The sequence below is a fragment of the Nasonia vitripennis genome, chromosome 3 (genome assembly GCF_009193385.2).
Source record: "Nasonia vitripennis strain AsymCx chromosome 3, Nvit_psr_1.1, whole genome shotgun sequence".
Lineage (NCBI taxonomy): Eukaryota > Metazoa > Arthropoda > Insecta > Hymenoptera > Pteromalidae > Nasonia > Nasonia vitripennis.
The window spans coordinates 12,829,565-12,844,552 of record NC_045759.1 but is presented as its reverse complement, the minus strand read 5'-3'; the positions used below and the strand labels follow the sequence as shown (position 1 = coordinate 12,844,552).

General features: G+C 33.2%; 2 protein-coding genes across 7 annotated transcripts in view; one reads left to right on the top strand and one right to left on the bottom strand.

The window, feature by feature from the left end:
* LOC100115677 (relaxin receptor 1) overlaps positions 1-13,537 on the bottom strand; it is a 276,876-nt gene extending 263,339 nt beyond the window's left edge. Inside the window, exons 1-2 of the mRNA XM_032597905.1 lie at positions 13,200-13,537; positions 12,766-12,818 (exon numbers count right to left, since the gene is read on the bottom strand). The gene's annotated coding sequence lies outside the window, so the exon portion shown is untranslated. The remainder of the gene's footprint in view (positions 1-12,765; positions 12,819-13,199) is intronic.
* Positions 3,733-10,821, top strand: LOC100119065 (poly(A) polymerase type 3). 6 transcript variants are annotated; one of them, XM_008210339.4, is made up of 12 exons: positions 3,733-4,145; positions 4,289-4,319; positions 4,602-4,799; positions 5,028-5,260; positions 5,340-5,839; positions 5,926-6,137; positions 6,225-6,522; positions 6,760-6,936; positions 7,162-7,283; positions 7,353-7,535; positions 7,677-7,775; positions 8,625-10,821. In XM_008210339.4, exons 4-12 carry the CDS (start codon positions 5,049-5,051, stop codon positions 8,712-8,714), a joined length of 1,893 nt encoding a protein of 630 aa, XP_008208561.1. In that variant the 5' UTR covers positions 3,733-4,145; positions 4,289-4,319; positions 4,602-4,799; positions 5,028-5,048; the 3' UTR covers positions 8,715-10,821. The 6 variants fall into 6 exon arrangements, with proteins under 6 accessions (XP_008208561.1, XP_008208562.1, XP_008208563.1 ...); XM_032597902.1 differs by having other exon boundaries at positions 3,852-4,145; positions 4,650-4,799; XM_008210341.4 differs by lacking the exon at positions 4,289-4,319 and having other exon boundaries at positions 3,762-4,145; positions 4,650-4,799.
* Positions 13,538-14,988: the final 1,451 nt, after the last annotated feature.

The window sequence follows — 14,988 nt, the reverse complement described above, 5'->3', positions numbered from 1 at the left end:
CACTCGCTATTTTTTCTGAAAAATCGCTACTGTGGCGACACTCGCTAAAACTGCCGTGTTGTACAGCAGAAACGGTTGTGTTTTTTTCAGTGTATGAAATAACAAATTATTTTAAAAGATTTAAGGTGGGTCCGGACAGATAAAAGTGTGGTCAGGGTCGCAGCGAAATCTTCAGTTTTGACTATTGTGCGTGTGCTGTGGATGCAAATTGTTAATGTACTAACCTTGGTTAAAAACATTTAACCACGCGTGCGAGCGCATGGAAAAAAATACTTTGTGTTCGACTCGTCATTACTCGAGCTAGCCTTAACTAAATGACTTGAAAACAATTGTATAATAACCGTGAATATACGTAGTTTCATATTATGTGATCACAATCAGCTCAAGCCGTTGTTTGAACGAATGAAAAATACAAAATCACAAGTGAACATTTAATATGTTAGATTTTTCCGTTCAATCGACAAAAGTCTGTTACAAATTTCTGAAATCGTTAAATAATTTTACATTGCATTAAACGACATATAGTGATAAAGGTATCTTGAAAGTTTCAAGACTCTACATGCAATAGATCAAAAGTTATAAACATTTGAAGTTGAGAGTCGAGTGCATGCGAGCGCGAGGTTAGGTCGTTTCACTCGCATGCAGTAGGCGCTTAGTATAGCCATTGTGGCACTCTATTTTTTCCGGCTCCATTTACGTTTTGATCTTTTTCTCATTGAAATAGCCGGTAAACTGAATTTTTAGGGGTACTAATCAATTCAGCATGCCATTCTCTTGCTAAAAGTATGTTTTTTTTTTTCACTGACCCATTATTTTAAGCGTATAAAACTAGCGCGCCGTCTTGCATCGCTTCGCGAAGCGTTTTGCGCGTAAGGCACGTCCGCTGATGCTCGCGCGAAGCTCAATGTACTAGTGTACTTACAAGCTCAATCAATTAAAGCTTTTAGGCCAGATAGGGCGTGTCACACCAAAATTGTTATTCAATTATATGTACCAAAAATCGCTTCTAGGGTTGTTGTTTACATATAAGCGTTTTGAAAAAATGTTTGTAATGGTGAAAAGTTGTGTTTTCAAAATATATACAACTTTTACTTTTAAGGTTTTTATGTAAAATGTATAGTCTCAAAGTTATATCGGGATAAAAGAAAATTAGTTTTTAAGTTCGTGCGAAAGGAGACCCCTCCCAAAATTTTAGCCCGATCTGTCGAAAATTGCGTGAGATGTCGCATCTCACACATTTTTCGATGACAAAACTATAAGGTACTTCCGTGTCGCGGTCGTGCCTAAAAACGATCTTAATCTCAAATTTCGCTGTCATCCCATAAGAGGAGAGCGTTTCTAATGTTAATGTTTTTGTTAATATCTCGGTAACGGATCGATCAATCGATCTGAAATTTTCACAGGTCGTGTGTGATGCATAAAGGAAATAGTATATTGTGCAACTAAGGGGGGAAGGGCGATTTCTAACGAGGGTGAAATTTGAGCACGAGTTGGATTCGAGGGCGTCGAAAGCGCCAGAGACGGGGACGAGTGCTCAAATTTCACCCGAGGTAGAAATTGCCCTTTGTTGCACACTGTACTTTTTTTGACAAGTGCCTGTAAAGACCCGTTTTCATGCATATAGAGTGAATGGTAAGTTGCGCATTTTGAGTCGTAAACCACTCTCTTTCAAAAAATATCAATATTTTTCAAAAATTTTCAAAAATTTGATTATTTTTAAGTGTTTTTGATTGTTTATGAGTAGCGGAAGGGAATGATTCCCTCCCGCACGCTCGAAATGAGCAGCTTGCCATTTACTTTAGAGGCATGGAAACGAGTCTTTTTCATGCACGTGTTAAGAAAAGATATATACTCATTTGGAGAGATTCTCATTAGTTTGCTATATCTCCGGACCCTCCTTAATTTAATCTAATAAAACATTCATGTTCTAATAAAAACCTGTTGATTATTTTCGTTCTATTTATATTAAATTATGAAATTCTAATTTTTTAATTTCAAAATTTATATTTACATTATAACTTATATTTACGGTAAACGGTGAACTAAAAAGAAAAAACTCTCCAATGTGGATTTGAATTTTCAAGCAACGAGTTTACATATAAAGAACAGAATAAACTGCTGGCAGGCTGCGCTGCTACTCGTTAGGTCAAGGCCGTTTAGCCGAGCATACCTGACGATCTTCGTCGGAAAAAGAGTCATTTTTACGACGCCGGACGTGACTATGCGTGCTCATGAGTTTGGTCTCTTTCTCTCTTGTTTGGAGTCAGGGTTGGTGACCGAAAATGCATAAACGCACCTAGTGGCTAACTTCAGATTGCACTGGCTTAAACAGCAGAAAACTATAGACTATTGCTGCGAGAGTTAGGCTAGGCATGTAAATAGCATGCAGAAATGAAAATTCTTTTATTCACGGCTTAACTATAATAGCCACTTTATTCCCTGAAAAGCGGGACTAAAGTAACTTTTTATTCCCTCATATACTTTATGTCCTACATTTGCGGGAATAAATTAACTTGCATCTATACACGCACACCGTAGTGGACGACTCGAAAAATACTATTCTCGATCTATTTTATAGGCGACAAAAATGGTCTTCCTTATACACTTGTTATAAAAATCACGGTGAACAACGAGGGGCGAATGTGCTTTTCCAGACTGCCCATTTTCGCCCCTTGTTGTACAATGTACTATTATTCCCGTATTTGCCGGAAAAAAATTTTTGATTTTAACAATTTATTAACTTTTTGAAAAATTAATAAAGTTTTGGAAAAATAAAAAAAAATTTGGAAAAATTAAATAAAAAATCTAATTTCAGAAGCTTTTGAAAATTTTGAAATAGCACATTATGCAACAAGGGAGTAAAGTCGATGATTATTCCCGCGAGTGAGAGTTTACTAACTAAATCACCCGAGGGAATAATCGACTTTACTCTCGTGTTGCATATAGTGCTTTGTTCACGACTGAACTGTGTAGCCACTTTATTTCTTGAAAAGTGGGACCTACTCAGCTATCGGCATTTTAATGAAAATATTCGTTTGTTATTATTTTCTATTTATTATTGCGGGATTAAAGTTTTCAGGGAATAAAGTGGTTATTCATATTTGCTGTTTACATGCCTAGCCTAACTTCTGCGCAATAGATTATCCGTTTCTGCTGTTTAAGTCGGTGCGGTTTGAAGTTAGCCACTGGGTGCGTTTTCTGCCTATCGGTCGCCAACCTGATTACTCAATGCACAATCCATCAGAGACAACTCTAACTGTAGAGCACATGGCTTAGAGCCGATAGCTCTTGAAGGAAGAACGACCCTAATGCTGATTGCTGACTGTTTAGGTGAGGCAGGGAGGCTACTGCAGTGTACATTCGCACGTCCAAGCAAAAGTGGCACACCTAGCGGATTTTTCTAAAAGTGTTGAAAGTTATAATAAGCAGACGACAAACAAAATATGAATATACAAATATAACATGAGTATGGACTTGAGATAGAAAGATGTTGCTCAAAAATTAATAAAAAGTTATAATGTTGAATAGGGAATACTAAATATGAATTTAAATGCTTTTCTACTCTTTTTAGTTTCTGCCTCCATGTATCACGTGGTCTTATTATAACTTTCAGCGCTGAAAATAGCGCCCTCTCACGGTGCTTGGACGTCCGAATACAGTTTAGTTCTGCTAGTATACTGCACACACACACACACACATATATATATAGTTTGAAAAGTTGATATATGTAGTATTAGTGCGACAAGCGTCCTCGGGCAATTATATTGCTAATACTACGAAGGTTAGAAAAAGACAGTCAATTACTGATCGAAAAAAGGTCGAGCGCGTTGTCGTGTGATGTGTGCGTGCGCGTAGCGCCTGATGCGGCGTCGTGTCAATTAGGCTTCTGGCGAAAAGATTGTATATATTTACATACCGGACTCATCTCGTTCGCAGCCGCGTCGTGCGTATAAGTTTTTATTGCTTTGATACAGGTCCCTGTATACCCGAGTATAACCTCCCCAGGAACGATCTGGCAGACTAGTATAAAGTTAGTTGTGATTCTAAGGGGGAGAACGAAGCGACCGGCCGACGGTGGAGACTTTCGTGATCATGATGTTGGACTTGTGACTGGAGTCGCTTCCTTTCTTTTCTTTTATTTAAGAGTAAGTATATATCGGCTTTTTGCAACTTTTTGTTTTTTTTCCCGCACTTTCCGTATAGGTATTTGTTTGCGAGCAAAAATGGAAGGTGCAGTGCTTGCTCATTGTTTGTGCAGCGTTTTTGATTGTTTAATTTATTGCCTCAGCTTGATAGGGACTACAAAAGAATAAGTATAGGTACACTGATACATACTTTTATATATATATATATATATATATATATATATATATCCTATTGTCACAGTGGTGTGTGTAGTGTTTATTTTAAAGAATGATTAGAAAAATTCAATGAGTTATCACACATGTTGATTATTTTGGATTAAAGATAAATAAATTATCTTTGATTTTCTAATAATAAGAGCATCAGGCAATAAACACTACACACACCACTGTGATGATAGGATATATATATATATATATATAAACATGAGATGAGATGTTCAAAATATTATGTTTTAGAATATTAAAAACTAATTTGAACTTGAAAGCAAAACATGATTTATCCAGGGAGATCGCGATTAGTATCCAATTGAAGCTAAACATGGGCCAATTTAGAGCGTTATCAAAAATTTTTGAAATATAGTCAACAACTTCAAGGCATCTAAATCATAGGCCTGCAATTCGTGTGTAGATAGAGGCTTATCCATTAAAACTAGTGTAAGAATACTTTATTATCACAAACAATTTATGTACTTGTTCAATAACCTAAAGAAAACCTAAATTTTTGTTCTTCTATTTGTAACATTGTAATATTTTGTAATATTTTTTTATCCATAACAATTTGTTGTTATTGCTATTGCTAAAAAAGTGAAATTGAATGTTCTATTAAAACCAAACGCAAGCATTCACTAGCATTTTTTATTAATCAATCTATATAATTTACAGCAATCATAAGTAATAGTCAAGATGTGGACGTCTCAGGTTAATAATTTGACCAGCGGTAGCAGAGAGCAGTCAAATAACCAAAATCTAAGAACTTTAGGTATGACTTCAGCTATCAGTATGGCTGAGCCAAAGCTCAGCGATCTCAGTAGAACAAATGAACTTAAGGAAGCTCTCAAGCCATATAATGTTTTTGAGTCAGAAGAAGAACTTAATCACAGAATGGAAATATTGAGGTTAGTCAACAATTGAGTAACATAATTTATATAGTGGAGTATTGATAAATTTAATTAAAATTCCTATCATATTTTTCAGCAAATTGAACGCGTTAGTAAAGCAGTGGATTCGTGATACAAGTATTGCAAGAAATATGCCCCCTAATGTAGCAGATCAAGTTGGAGGTAAAATCTATACATTTGGATCTTATAGACTAGGAGTGCATCATAAAGGAGCAGATATAGATGCCTTGTGTGTTGTTCCAAGACACATAAATAGATCAGACTATTTCTCATCATTTTTTGATTTGTTAAAATCACAAATGGAAGTAACAGATTTGAGAGCTGTAGAAGAAGCATATGTACCTGTTATTAAAATGAACTTTGATGGTATTGAGATTGATATGCTCTTTGCCAAATTGGCACTCAAAGAAGTTCCTGATTCAATGGATCTTAGGGATGATATGTTATTGAAAAATTTGGATCAAAAGTGTGTCAGAAGTCTGAATGGTTGTCGAGTGACTGATGAAATACTGCGTTTAGTACCTAATATAGAAAACTTTAGGTTGGCTTTGAGAGCCATCAAATTATGGGCAAAAAGTAAGTTTAAAATGCTAAAAAAAAATTTCTTGGTCAACTTAATATCTAGAATTCTTACACTTGACCACACATAACTTTTTTTCCAGAAAACGGAATTTACAGCAACGTTTTAGGTTACTTGGGTGGTGTATCATGGGCAATGTTAGTTGCAAGAACGTGTCAGTTGTATCCAAATGCTGTGGCAGCAACATTGATAGAAAAGTTTTTCCTTGTTTTTTCACAATGGAAGTGGCCTCAACCAGTATTGCTCAAGTCTCCTGAAAATGTTAATTTGGGCTTCCAAGTTTGGGATCCTCGGGTAACTAGTATTTTTCAAAATAAGAATTAATCTCGTTCATTCATTATATTCATAATCATCTTAATGCTTATTTTATCTGTTCAATAGGTGACCATGTCAGACAGGTATCATCTTATGCCAATCATCACACCTGCATACCCTCAACAAAATTCGACTTTTAATGTATCCATTTCTACAAGGACAATAATGCAGGAGGCATTTGAGACTGGCTTGGCTATCACAGAAGAGATAATCATGGGTAAAGCTTCGTGGGACAAACTTTTTGAACCGCCAAATTTCTTTGGCAAATATAGACATTATATCGTATTGTTGGCAAGTAGTTCAACTGCAGAGGATCAACTAGAATGGTGTGGTCTTGTTGAATCGAAAATACGACATCTAATAGGTATAGAATGATTCATTTTTAGCCTTTTGAATTTATCAGAGTGCATGTCACAAGAATTTAAATTAGGACAGTTAAGTTTTGTGCTATCAGTGACTTCTTCTTAAAGGAAACCAATAACCTTTTTTGTTGTTAAAAAATGCATGCGAAACAAATTGACAAAATTAACAAAAATATTAAGACTGAAAGACAATTTTTAAACAAGAAAATATTAATGCACTTTTTTATATATCCATGCAGGTACACTTGAGAGAAATCCAAACATTACATTAGCCCACATTAATCCAGAATCTTTTCCACCACTAAAGCCTGAAGCAGGCAAACACGTTTCTATGTGGTTTATTGGCTTGACATTTAAAAAAGGAGAGAATTTGAATATTGATCTTACTATGGACATCAAGTCTTTTGTTGAAACAAGTAAATATATTTTTCTTATTGTTATTACTATTATTATTGTGATAATTATTATTGCTGTCATTTTTAGTAAGATGATTTTCAGAAAAAATAATTTTTTTGCATTTTATACTGCAGTCGTAACTGCAATTTGTGGTCCAAGTAGTTATCTAACTCGAAATTTAATTTTACCTCGAAATTTTTTTATTGTTATGTTGATTAATTTACCCAAGATCAAATTGTTTTCAGCTGAGAGACAAGCAGAACAAATTAAATTATTTAAAAATGGTATGACCATAGAAGCTAAGCATGTAAAAAGAAAGGATTTGTCAAATTATATCGCTGCAAATCAGATCAAAAGAGAAAGAAAAGTAAGTAGACAATTGTAAAAAGACGATTTTTACCAAAGAAATATAAAAATGTTGTACTTTTTTTTGCAGACATCAAGCAGTACTCAGCGCAATGGAAATTCCAGCGGTAATGGAGGAGTTTCTCCAAGGAATCAAGGTGATCAGACACTTAGGAAAAGGAAGTCAGATCAGAGCCTTGAAAGTAATGATAAAAAACGTAAAATACAAGATAGTGAGCAGCAGCATCAACATCCACAGTCTACCACACAACAGGTGCATTCGCGAATTAAATTGCAACAAATTCAATTGGCTAAATAATTTAAAAGCTCCTCTATCGGCGTTAACTGAATTGTTATTGTCGATTGATGGACTAGGACTGTAAATGTAATGGGTTTCGACTTTGTGAATTTATAGAAGGAAGATGGTACATTGGTGGTCCAATCATGTGGAGACGATAGCAACTCAGGATTCAGTTTAGAGGAGTATAAGCCGAATTTAACACCTGCCAAGGACGTAAGGATTTGAAAACTTGACGAATTATTATTACCATTAATTTTTTATTCATTCTTTTAACAAACTTAAAAATAAAAAATTATCAAGGTTTAACTATTTAAAAGAAAAATACGGTCTTGATATGTTTATAATTTTTATTATTTTTTTATATATACTAGACTTGGCGCAGTGCGCTGCGCGCACTGTAGTAGACTATAATTACATTAACTTATTAAATGGAATATAAATACTTGATTGATATTTTTAATATTTGTTTTCTATCACGGAAATATATCAAACTTTACAGTATATGATTCATTTCGCGCTCATATAAATTTCAAAATTGCCGCGGTTTCGTCGCCAACTTCCTTTTAAAATTTTAAGGTTATGTCTCGAGAGTAGAATGTCTCTAGAATATTATAAATACACAAATTATAATTTGATATGTATTATAGTATTATATTACATTTTTAATATTAGAATCAATTTTAGAAATCAAAAACAAATCAAAAAATTCTAACGATACTTTTGACGCATGCGCACTACATGAGCCAATCATATTGACGCATTCTTGGCTTCACTTCATCCGGTCATGACTTTTTTATATAGGGATATACAGCCGTATTTTTCCGTGTAAATAAATTTTAAACTTTCAGATTTTGTTTTCAAAAAAACAAAATTTTTAATTATAAATTAAGCATTAGTTGAGGTAAGGTGAGCGTGGATCCTTGTACCCATTAATTTCATGTCACCAAGATTTGTGCTTGATGACATATGGATGAGGTCAAACTTGACATAAATGCTAGGTGCGTCGAGAATTTGGGATGAATGTTATAATGCAAGATGTGGCTCGCTTTTGACTTTTTTCAGGACACAGTGAGCTCCACTACTTCGGCACCCAGTAGTAAACCCACACCAGCTACATCGGCAGTGGCTCAGGAGGGTTTTGTGTGCACCTGACCTGGCTTGTGATTAGTCAGAGCAACCACCAGCTCGACGGCACTTGAGCACCATCTAAAACGCCAAGACTTGTTGCACTATCACTCACTGCCCACTGCGTAAGTCCGTCATCATAAACAAAACAAATACATAATTACAGCGAATAGATAATGAAGAATTTGACATGGAGGCTAGAGACAACGAGGGAATACTGACTACAGGCGAGCAAGCTTTTTAAATATGATGATGTATATTCAGTAGAAAGTGTGCCACCAAGAATACAAGTGACTGATTGGTCACACACACCTATTTAAGGTTTTGAATTCGGCTTTTGCCAGTGCCGATGGGCTAACTGGAAGTTTTATTTATTTATTTATTATTTTTTTTTTTATCATTTAATCAATTGTGATAAAATGCTCTAGAAAAATCCATACTTTTTTATGTCACTGAAGGAAGGGCCCTTCTGTACTTTTTGAGAAGAATTCCTTCATTGAAGTAATTAAAGTGATTTAGACAGTAAAACTGGTTTTATTAAACATTAACATTGCTATATATTTGTAATAGGGTTAACTTGTATAATAACTATTCCTTTGGTTAAATTAAAATGATTCTTCTTTATAAAAAAGATGCAAGTTTGTGACAAAGATGAATTCAAATTTATTTAATCTTTGCTTTGTTAATTTTGCTGGAAATGATTTCACGATACTATAAAATAAAATAGCAAAAATGCTGCCTTATAATTAAAATGTATCATATTTCGATATATTGAATTCTTCTCAAATAGCAAGGAAAATAAAAAGTCCTGTGATAATCATATACTTTTTGTGTAGAAAAGTGTAGGATCTTTGCTTAATCGTCTTGATTTAAGTCAAATGTGGCAATTTGACAACTTATAAAAAATACGGTAATGATAAAATCAATGACTGACTAACTTGGTGGTACACCCATATTATTAATGCACGTGGCAAATGACAAAGCAGTTTCCATCGACTCTGGCAAATTTGAGGGCGTGAATAACGTACATAGATTATACGTTAGAACCACACCTAAACATATAAATAATAGTATACTATATTTGTAAGTGCAGATGATAAGAGTGTGAACAAGTGATTATATAGTGATGAAAGAGCTGTATCTGTAAGTGGAACACCATTAACATGTATACATATGCTGTTTATGTAGTTTATTTTTCTTTGCTTATATTTTCTTACAATAATCAAATATTTCGATAGAATTTTTTTGAAGTCGATGTATCGAATAACTAAAAAAGTGAAGGGAGAGGGTGTGTGTATGTGTGTGTGCGAATGTGAGAGGAAGAATTAAAAGCAGGAATATACTCAAGAAAAGTGTAAAAACGACCAAAACAAGGGTTTTCCATCATAACTACAAGAGTCTCAATCAGCCTGTTACTTTCATAAATGTGTTTGTGCGTAGTGTATCTAGTGCGTCAACAATTTTTTTAAATTTATCGTCAAAATTCTGGAGCTAGTGGGTATGCGGCAATGCCTCACAGATGTACATCGTGCTTGGATTACCCTCTTTAGATAAGAGTATCAAATACACTTGCATAGTAAATCAACTTCAAAATATTTTATTGAACATTCAATGAGTTATACAATATGAATTAATTATTGTTTTATCATGTGTCATTTTTTGTAATAAATCTAGTAAACTATAAGGCTTGAAATTATTTTAAAATACATCGACTGATGTTTTTCTCAAATTATAGCATATACAAAATAAAGAGAAAGCAGAATATAAAATCATTAATGAATGTTATTTATATTTAGAATGCAAGGTAGCCTAGTTTTTAATTTTCTTCACTTTTCATTACTTGTGTATATTTTTTCTTGTGTGTGTGCATGTATATATATATATATATATATATATATATATATATATATATATAAACAAGGGTGTCTGCGCCATTGGATTTCCCTAACAAATGCGTTGGGGGAAAAAACGAGGCGATTATTTACTGCAGGTATGTATTTGGCTGGGAAGTTACCTTGTCACTCCTGTCAGCCGTTTATCTATGAAAAATTGTTAAAAATTGTAAAAATTTTCCCCACTTGAGCAAAATAACCTCTGTACTCATAAATAAAAAATGCTAGTATTGATTCATTTACATTCATTTTATGTTAGTATTTTACAATTCAGATGTACTCATAAATAAAAAATGCTAGTATTAATTCATTTACATTCATTTTATGTTAGTATTTTACAATTCAGATGTACTCATAAATAAAAAATGCTAGTATTAATTCATTTACATTCATTTTATGTTAGTATTTTACAATTCAGATAGAATATGACGACCACATCAAAGGCTTGCTATAATTTCTCTTAGAGTTAAGTGGTACACGTACTGACCAGACAAATATTAGTACATTACGATACATGTGACTTAAATCGTTCTTCTTTTACACGGCGCAGTTAGCGCCCTTGCTACGCTTGGGTGCTAACTGCGCCGTGTAAAACTGAACCATTTATGTCAAGAGAATCGTATAAAATTTTATATCGCAGATTGCTAAAGTCTGTAAGTCTTGCCTATTCGTGACTAAAGTAGTCCTTATTTGCACTGTGAGGTTAGCACACAAGCGTAGCAAGTGTGATAAACACGGTGCAAAAAAGGACTACTTTAGTCACAGATAGGCGTGACTTAACAGCGGATTTTAGCCACATTGTGCTATAAAATTAATTAAAATATTATTTGAATGCATGTACCAATAATTGAGCCAGGTAAAAAATCATGTACTAGTGTCTGCAATTTATGGTTTTTATTAATTATAATGTTTGTATAAACTTTAGAAAATTTTTTATTTTGGATTTTTTGTTTTTGTAATAAATAATGGTCACAAAATTAAACTTTGTAAGTGTCAAGTGCCAAATCGAGCAAGAAATTCATCGGATATAGGCATAGCTCTACATGGAATTACAAAAATCCTGATATTAAGAAAAAATGGATCGAAAGCTGTAACCTGATCAAAAGCAAAACATTTATCTGCAGTGATCACTTAAAAAAAAGTGGTTATTTAACAAGTACATGTTGTCACTTTAAACTCATGTTTCTTTATCCTACAATAAATATTTCTGCAGTAATATATATGACTTCTTCATAGTTTTAGTCCGAGTACATGTTTAAGTGATTAAACTTACCTGGTTGATAGCAATACAATGTTTATAACTTCCTGATAATCCTCCCTTGCATCAACAGGTGCCAAATACAGTTTTGATTGCATTCTCTATATTAATTTCAAATTTGACTTCATGTGGAGCATCATGAATCCCACTGGATTTCACAACTTAACAAAATATTTTTACTTGAATTTATGTATTTGATGTTATTCCACAATACAGTATGTGGAAGGCATACTGTAAAAAATTTCACATTTCTTATTTTTTTTAACATTTTTTAAGCAAAATGTTGTAGAAACGTTCCAGGCTCACGCTGCACATCAATTCTTTTACAAATATACATATTTTTACTATGTAGCATATTATATTTGATCATTTTTGTAAAAATCCTATAATACTTGTGAATTTATACATTTTTATCATGTTTCTTTGCAGTATATATGTGTAATAAATATAGACGCTTCATCCTACCGTAAAACGTTTCACATTTCTTCTTTTTGTTAAACATTTTTTGAGCAAAATATTGATTGTAGAAATGTTCGGGGTCACGTAGCACATCAATTCTTTTACAAATATACATCTTATTTTACATTATATTCAAGTGTTCTCCGGGCCACGTTCTACGTCACACTTTTTTAGATATTACGTTTTTTTTTTTAATGATAGACCATAAAAAGTTTGGGCCTTCAACATTTTTGATCTTACAATTTTTGGGTCTTAAAATTTGGACCTTAAAAATTTTTAACCTTCAAATGTTTGGACCTTAAAAAATTTAGGCCTTAAAATTTTGTTCATGCAAAACAATTTTAACCTGAACATCAATTTGGGCCTTAAAAATGTTGAATCATCAGAAAATATATAGATAGGGATGTGCTGGCATTACAAAATGTGGTCCATAACCACTAATTTTAAAATTAAATAAATAAATATTTACTTGATTGTTGTCCAGATTAATTTATGGTACATTGTGTCGCTGTAGTGTATTACCTGAAAGTAAGTAAGTTAAACATGTAATGATCCTCCTAGCGTTAGCCAGCATAATGTTCTGCCGACTTTCACGACGGGGACGTTATGGTAAGGTTAATTTTACGAGTCATATTTTGGTGCTGTATTAATTAAATGCTGCAACCGATTCTCATATTTCCAGCGCTGCATTTAAAAAATGCTGCAGCTGATTTTTCATATTTCCAGCGCAGCATTTTAAAAATGCTGCAGCCGGTTTTGTATATTTCCAATGGTGCATTTAGAAAATAGTGCAGCTGTTATAATATTTCCTTGTACACAATATTCTTAGTGTAAATTTTTGTATCTTTAATATTCGATTATTCTACTTTGGCATTGTTCATTAATAGCAACTTTAAATGTTACCTATCTTTCTCTTAAGGGGATGTCGTCTCAAAAAACACTGTTTTTCTATTACATAAAACTTTTTGAATAAAGTTTGCGAATGAAAAACCGAGTCTGTAGCGCCGTAGTGTTAAGTTTAATGAATCGTTCTACCGAAAGAAAATTTCGATTGGACTTTTTATTTTTCTAAAATCTTGGAAATACGAACAGATGTTTACGCGTACTTCGTCGTACTCATGCGATTGCAACGCCAACCTTAAAATCTAATTTTACATAAAACTTTTTAAATAAAGCTTGCAAATGAAAAACCGAGTCTGTAGCGCCGTAGTGTTAAGTTCAATGAATCGTTCTACTGAAAGAAAAATTCGATCGGACTTTCTGTTTTTTTTAGAAGTTTGGAAATACAAAATACCTCGTGGCGGATTTGCGAAGCTTTTGGGTCGACATCCCCTTAAGTAGATGGAAAAGAGAGCGAATTCTTATTAGTAAATACAGGTGTCCCACAAGAAACTTATGTTAATTAGGACTTAATCTTTTCATCTTGTACATTAATGATATCTTAGGGGATATCCCACACGCTAAACCCTAAAGTACAAAAATCGACGTAAAAAAGTCCGAATATCGCAATATGTACTTAAGAAAAGTTGAGATTGTAAAATTTGTACCTTAAAATTTCTAAAAGAGAGATTTTGTACTTTTGCCAAAGAACAAATTATTGATTTTAATCTTTGTCAAAGTACAGACTGCTATTTTTGTACTTTGAAATTTCTTGTGACAATTTCAAAGGTTCAAAAGAGTAATTTTGTACTTTTACCAAAGATCAAATTATTGATTTTAATCTTTGTCAAAGTACAGACTACTCTTTTTGTACTTTAAAATTTTTTGCGACTATTTCAAAAGTTCAAAAAAGTGATTTTGTACTTGTGTGACCTTTTCAAAGCACTCGCTTATAACTATTATACATAATTCATCATAAATAAATAGAAGACATGTTACAATAAAAGAATAATTTTTTTTTCTTTTGTCTAATGAACTTTATAGTAATTTTATAGTAAGAAATTTCAATGTCGCCCCTTTTACGCTAGACGTTAAGGATTACGACTTCTAAAATTACGGAAAATAGAAGGGCAAAACAGATCAGACTTAAGGTTTTTGGGTTCGCTCAACACGAATCTGCTATCGAAATTGTAAAATATATTGTTTAAACAATTTTTAAAAATAAATTGTTGCAAAATTCACATTTTTTAAACGTTCAAGTCCGAAACAGCAAGGTATATGGAGTTTTTGGGGTCGCTGAACACGAATTTGATACCAGATTTGCAAAATTATTTGTTTCAACAATTTGGTTTATGCAAATTATTGCAAAATTAATTTTTTCACAAAAATTAGTGTTCTACTAGGGGTTTTCGAGGTCACTGATTTCGAAACTGATATCAGATTCGCGAAATTATTTGTTTAAACAGTGTTATTTATGAAAATTAATGTAATATTAAATATTTGATAAAAAGGAGTCTACTGTTAGGGATTTACAGAGTGCCTGATGACAAATCTGGTATCAGATTAGAAACAAAACTAAAATGCATTAACCTATTAACCCCGATCTCCTCAAATTTTATCATTTATTTAAGCTACACTTTGGCATATCGAAGGAAGGCGAGCAAGAGCGAGAAAAAATCTAAAACCAAAGCTTCCAAATTTACTCCGAGAAGCTTAGAAATTTCTACCACTACTACGAGGACAACGACGTCGACTACGTTTTGGATCTGCAGAGTTTCAAGGTCGGCAGCCACTTCATCCACAAGGAATCAGT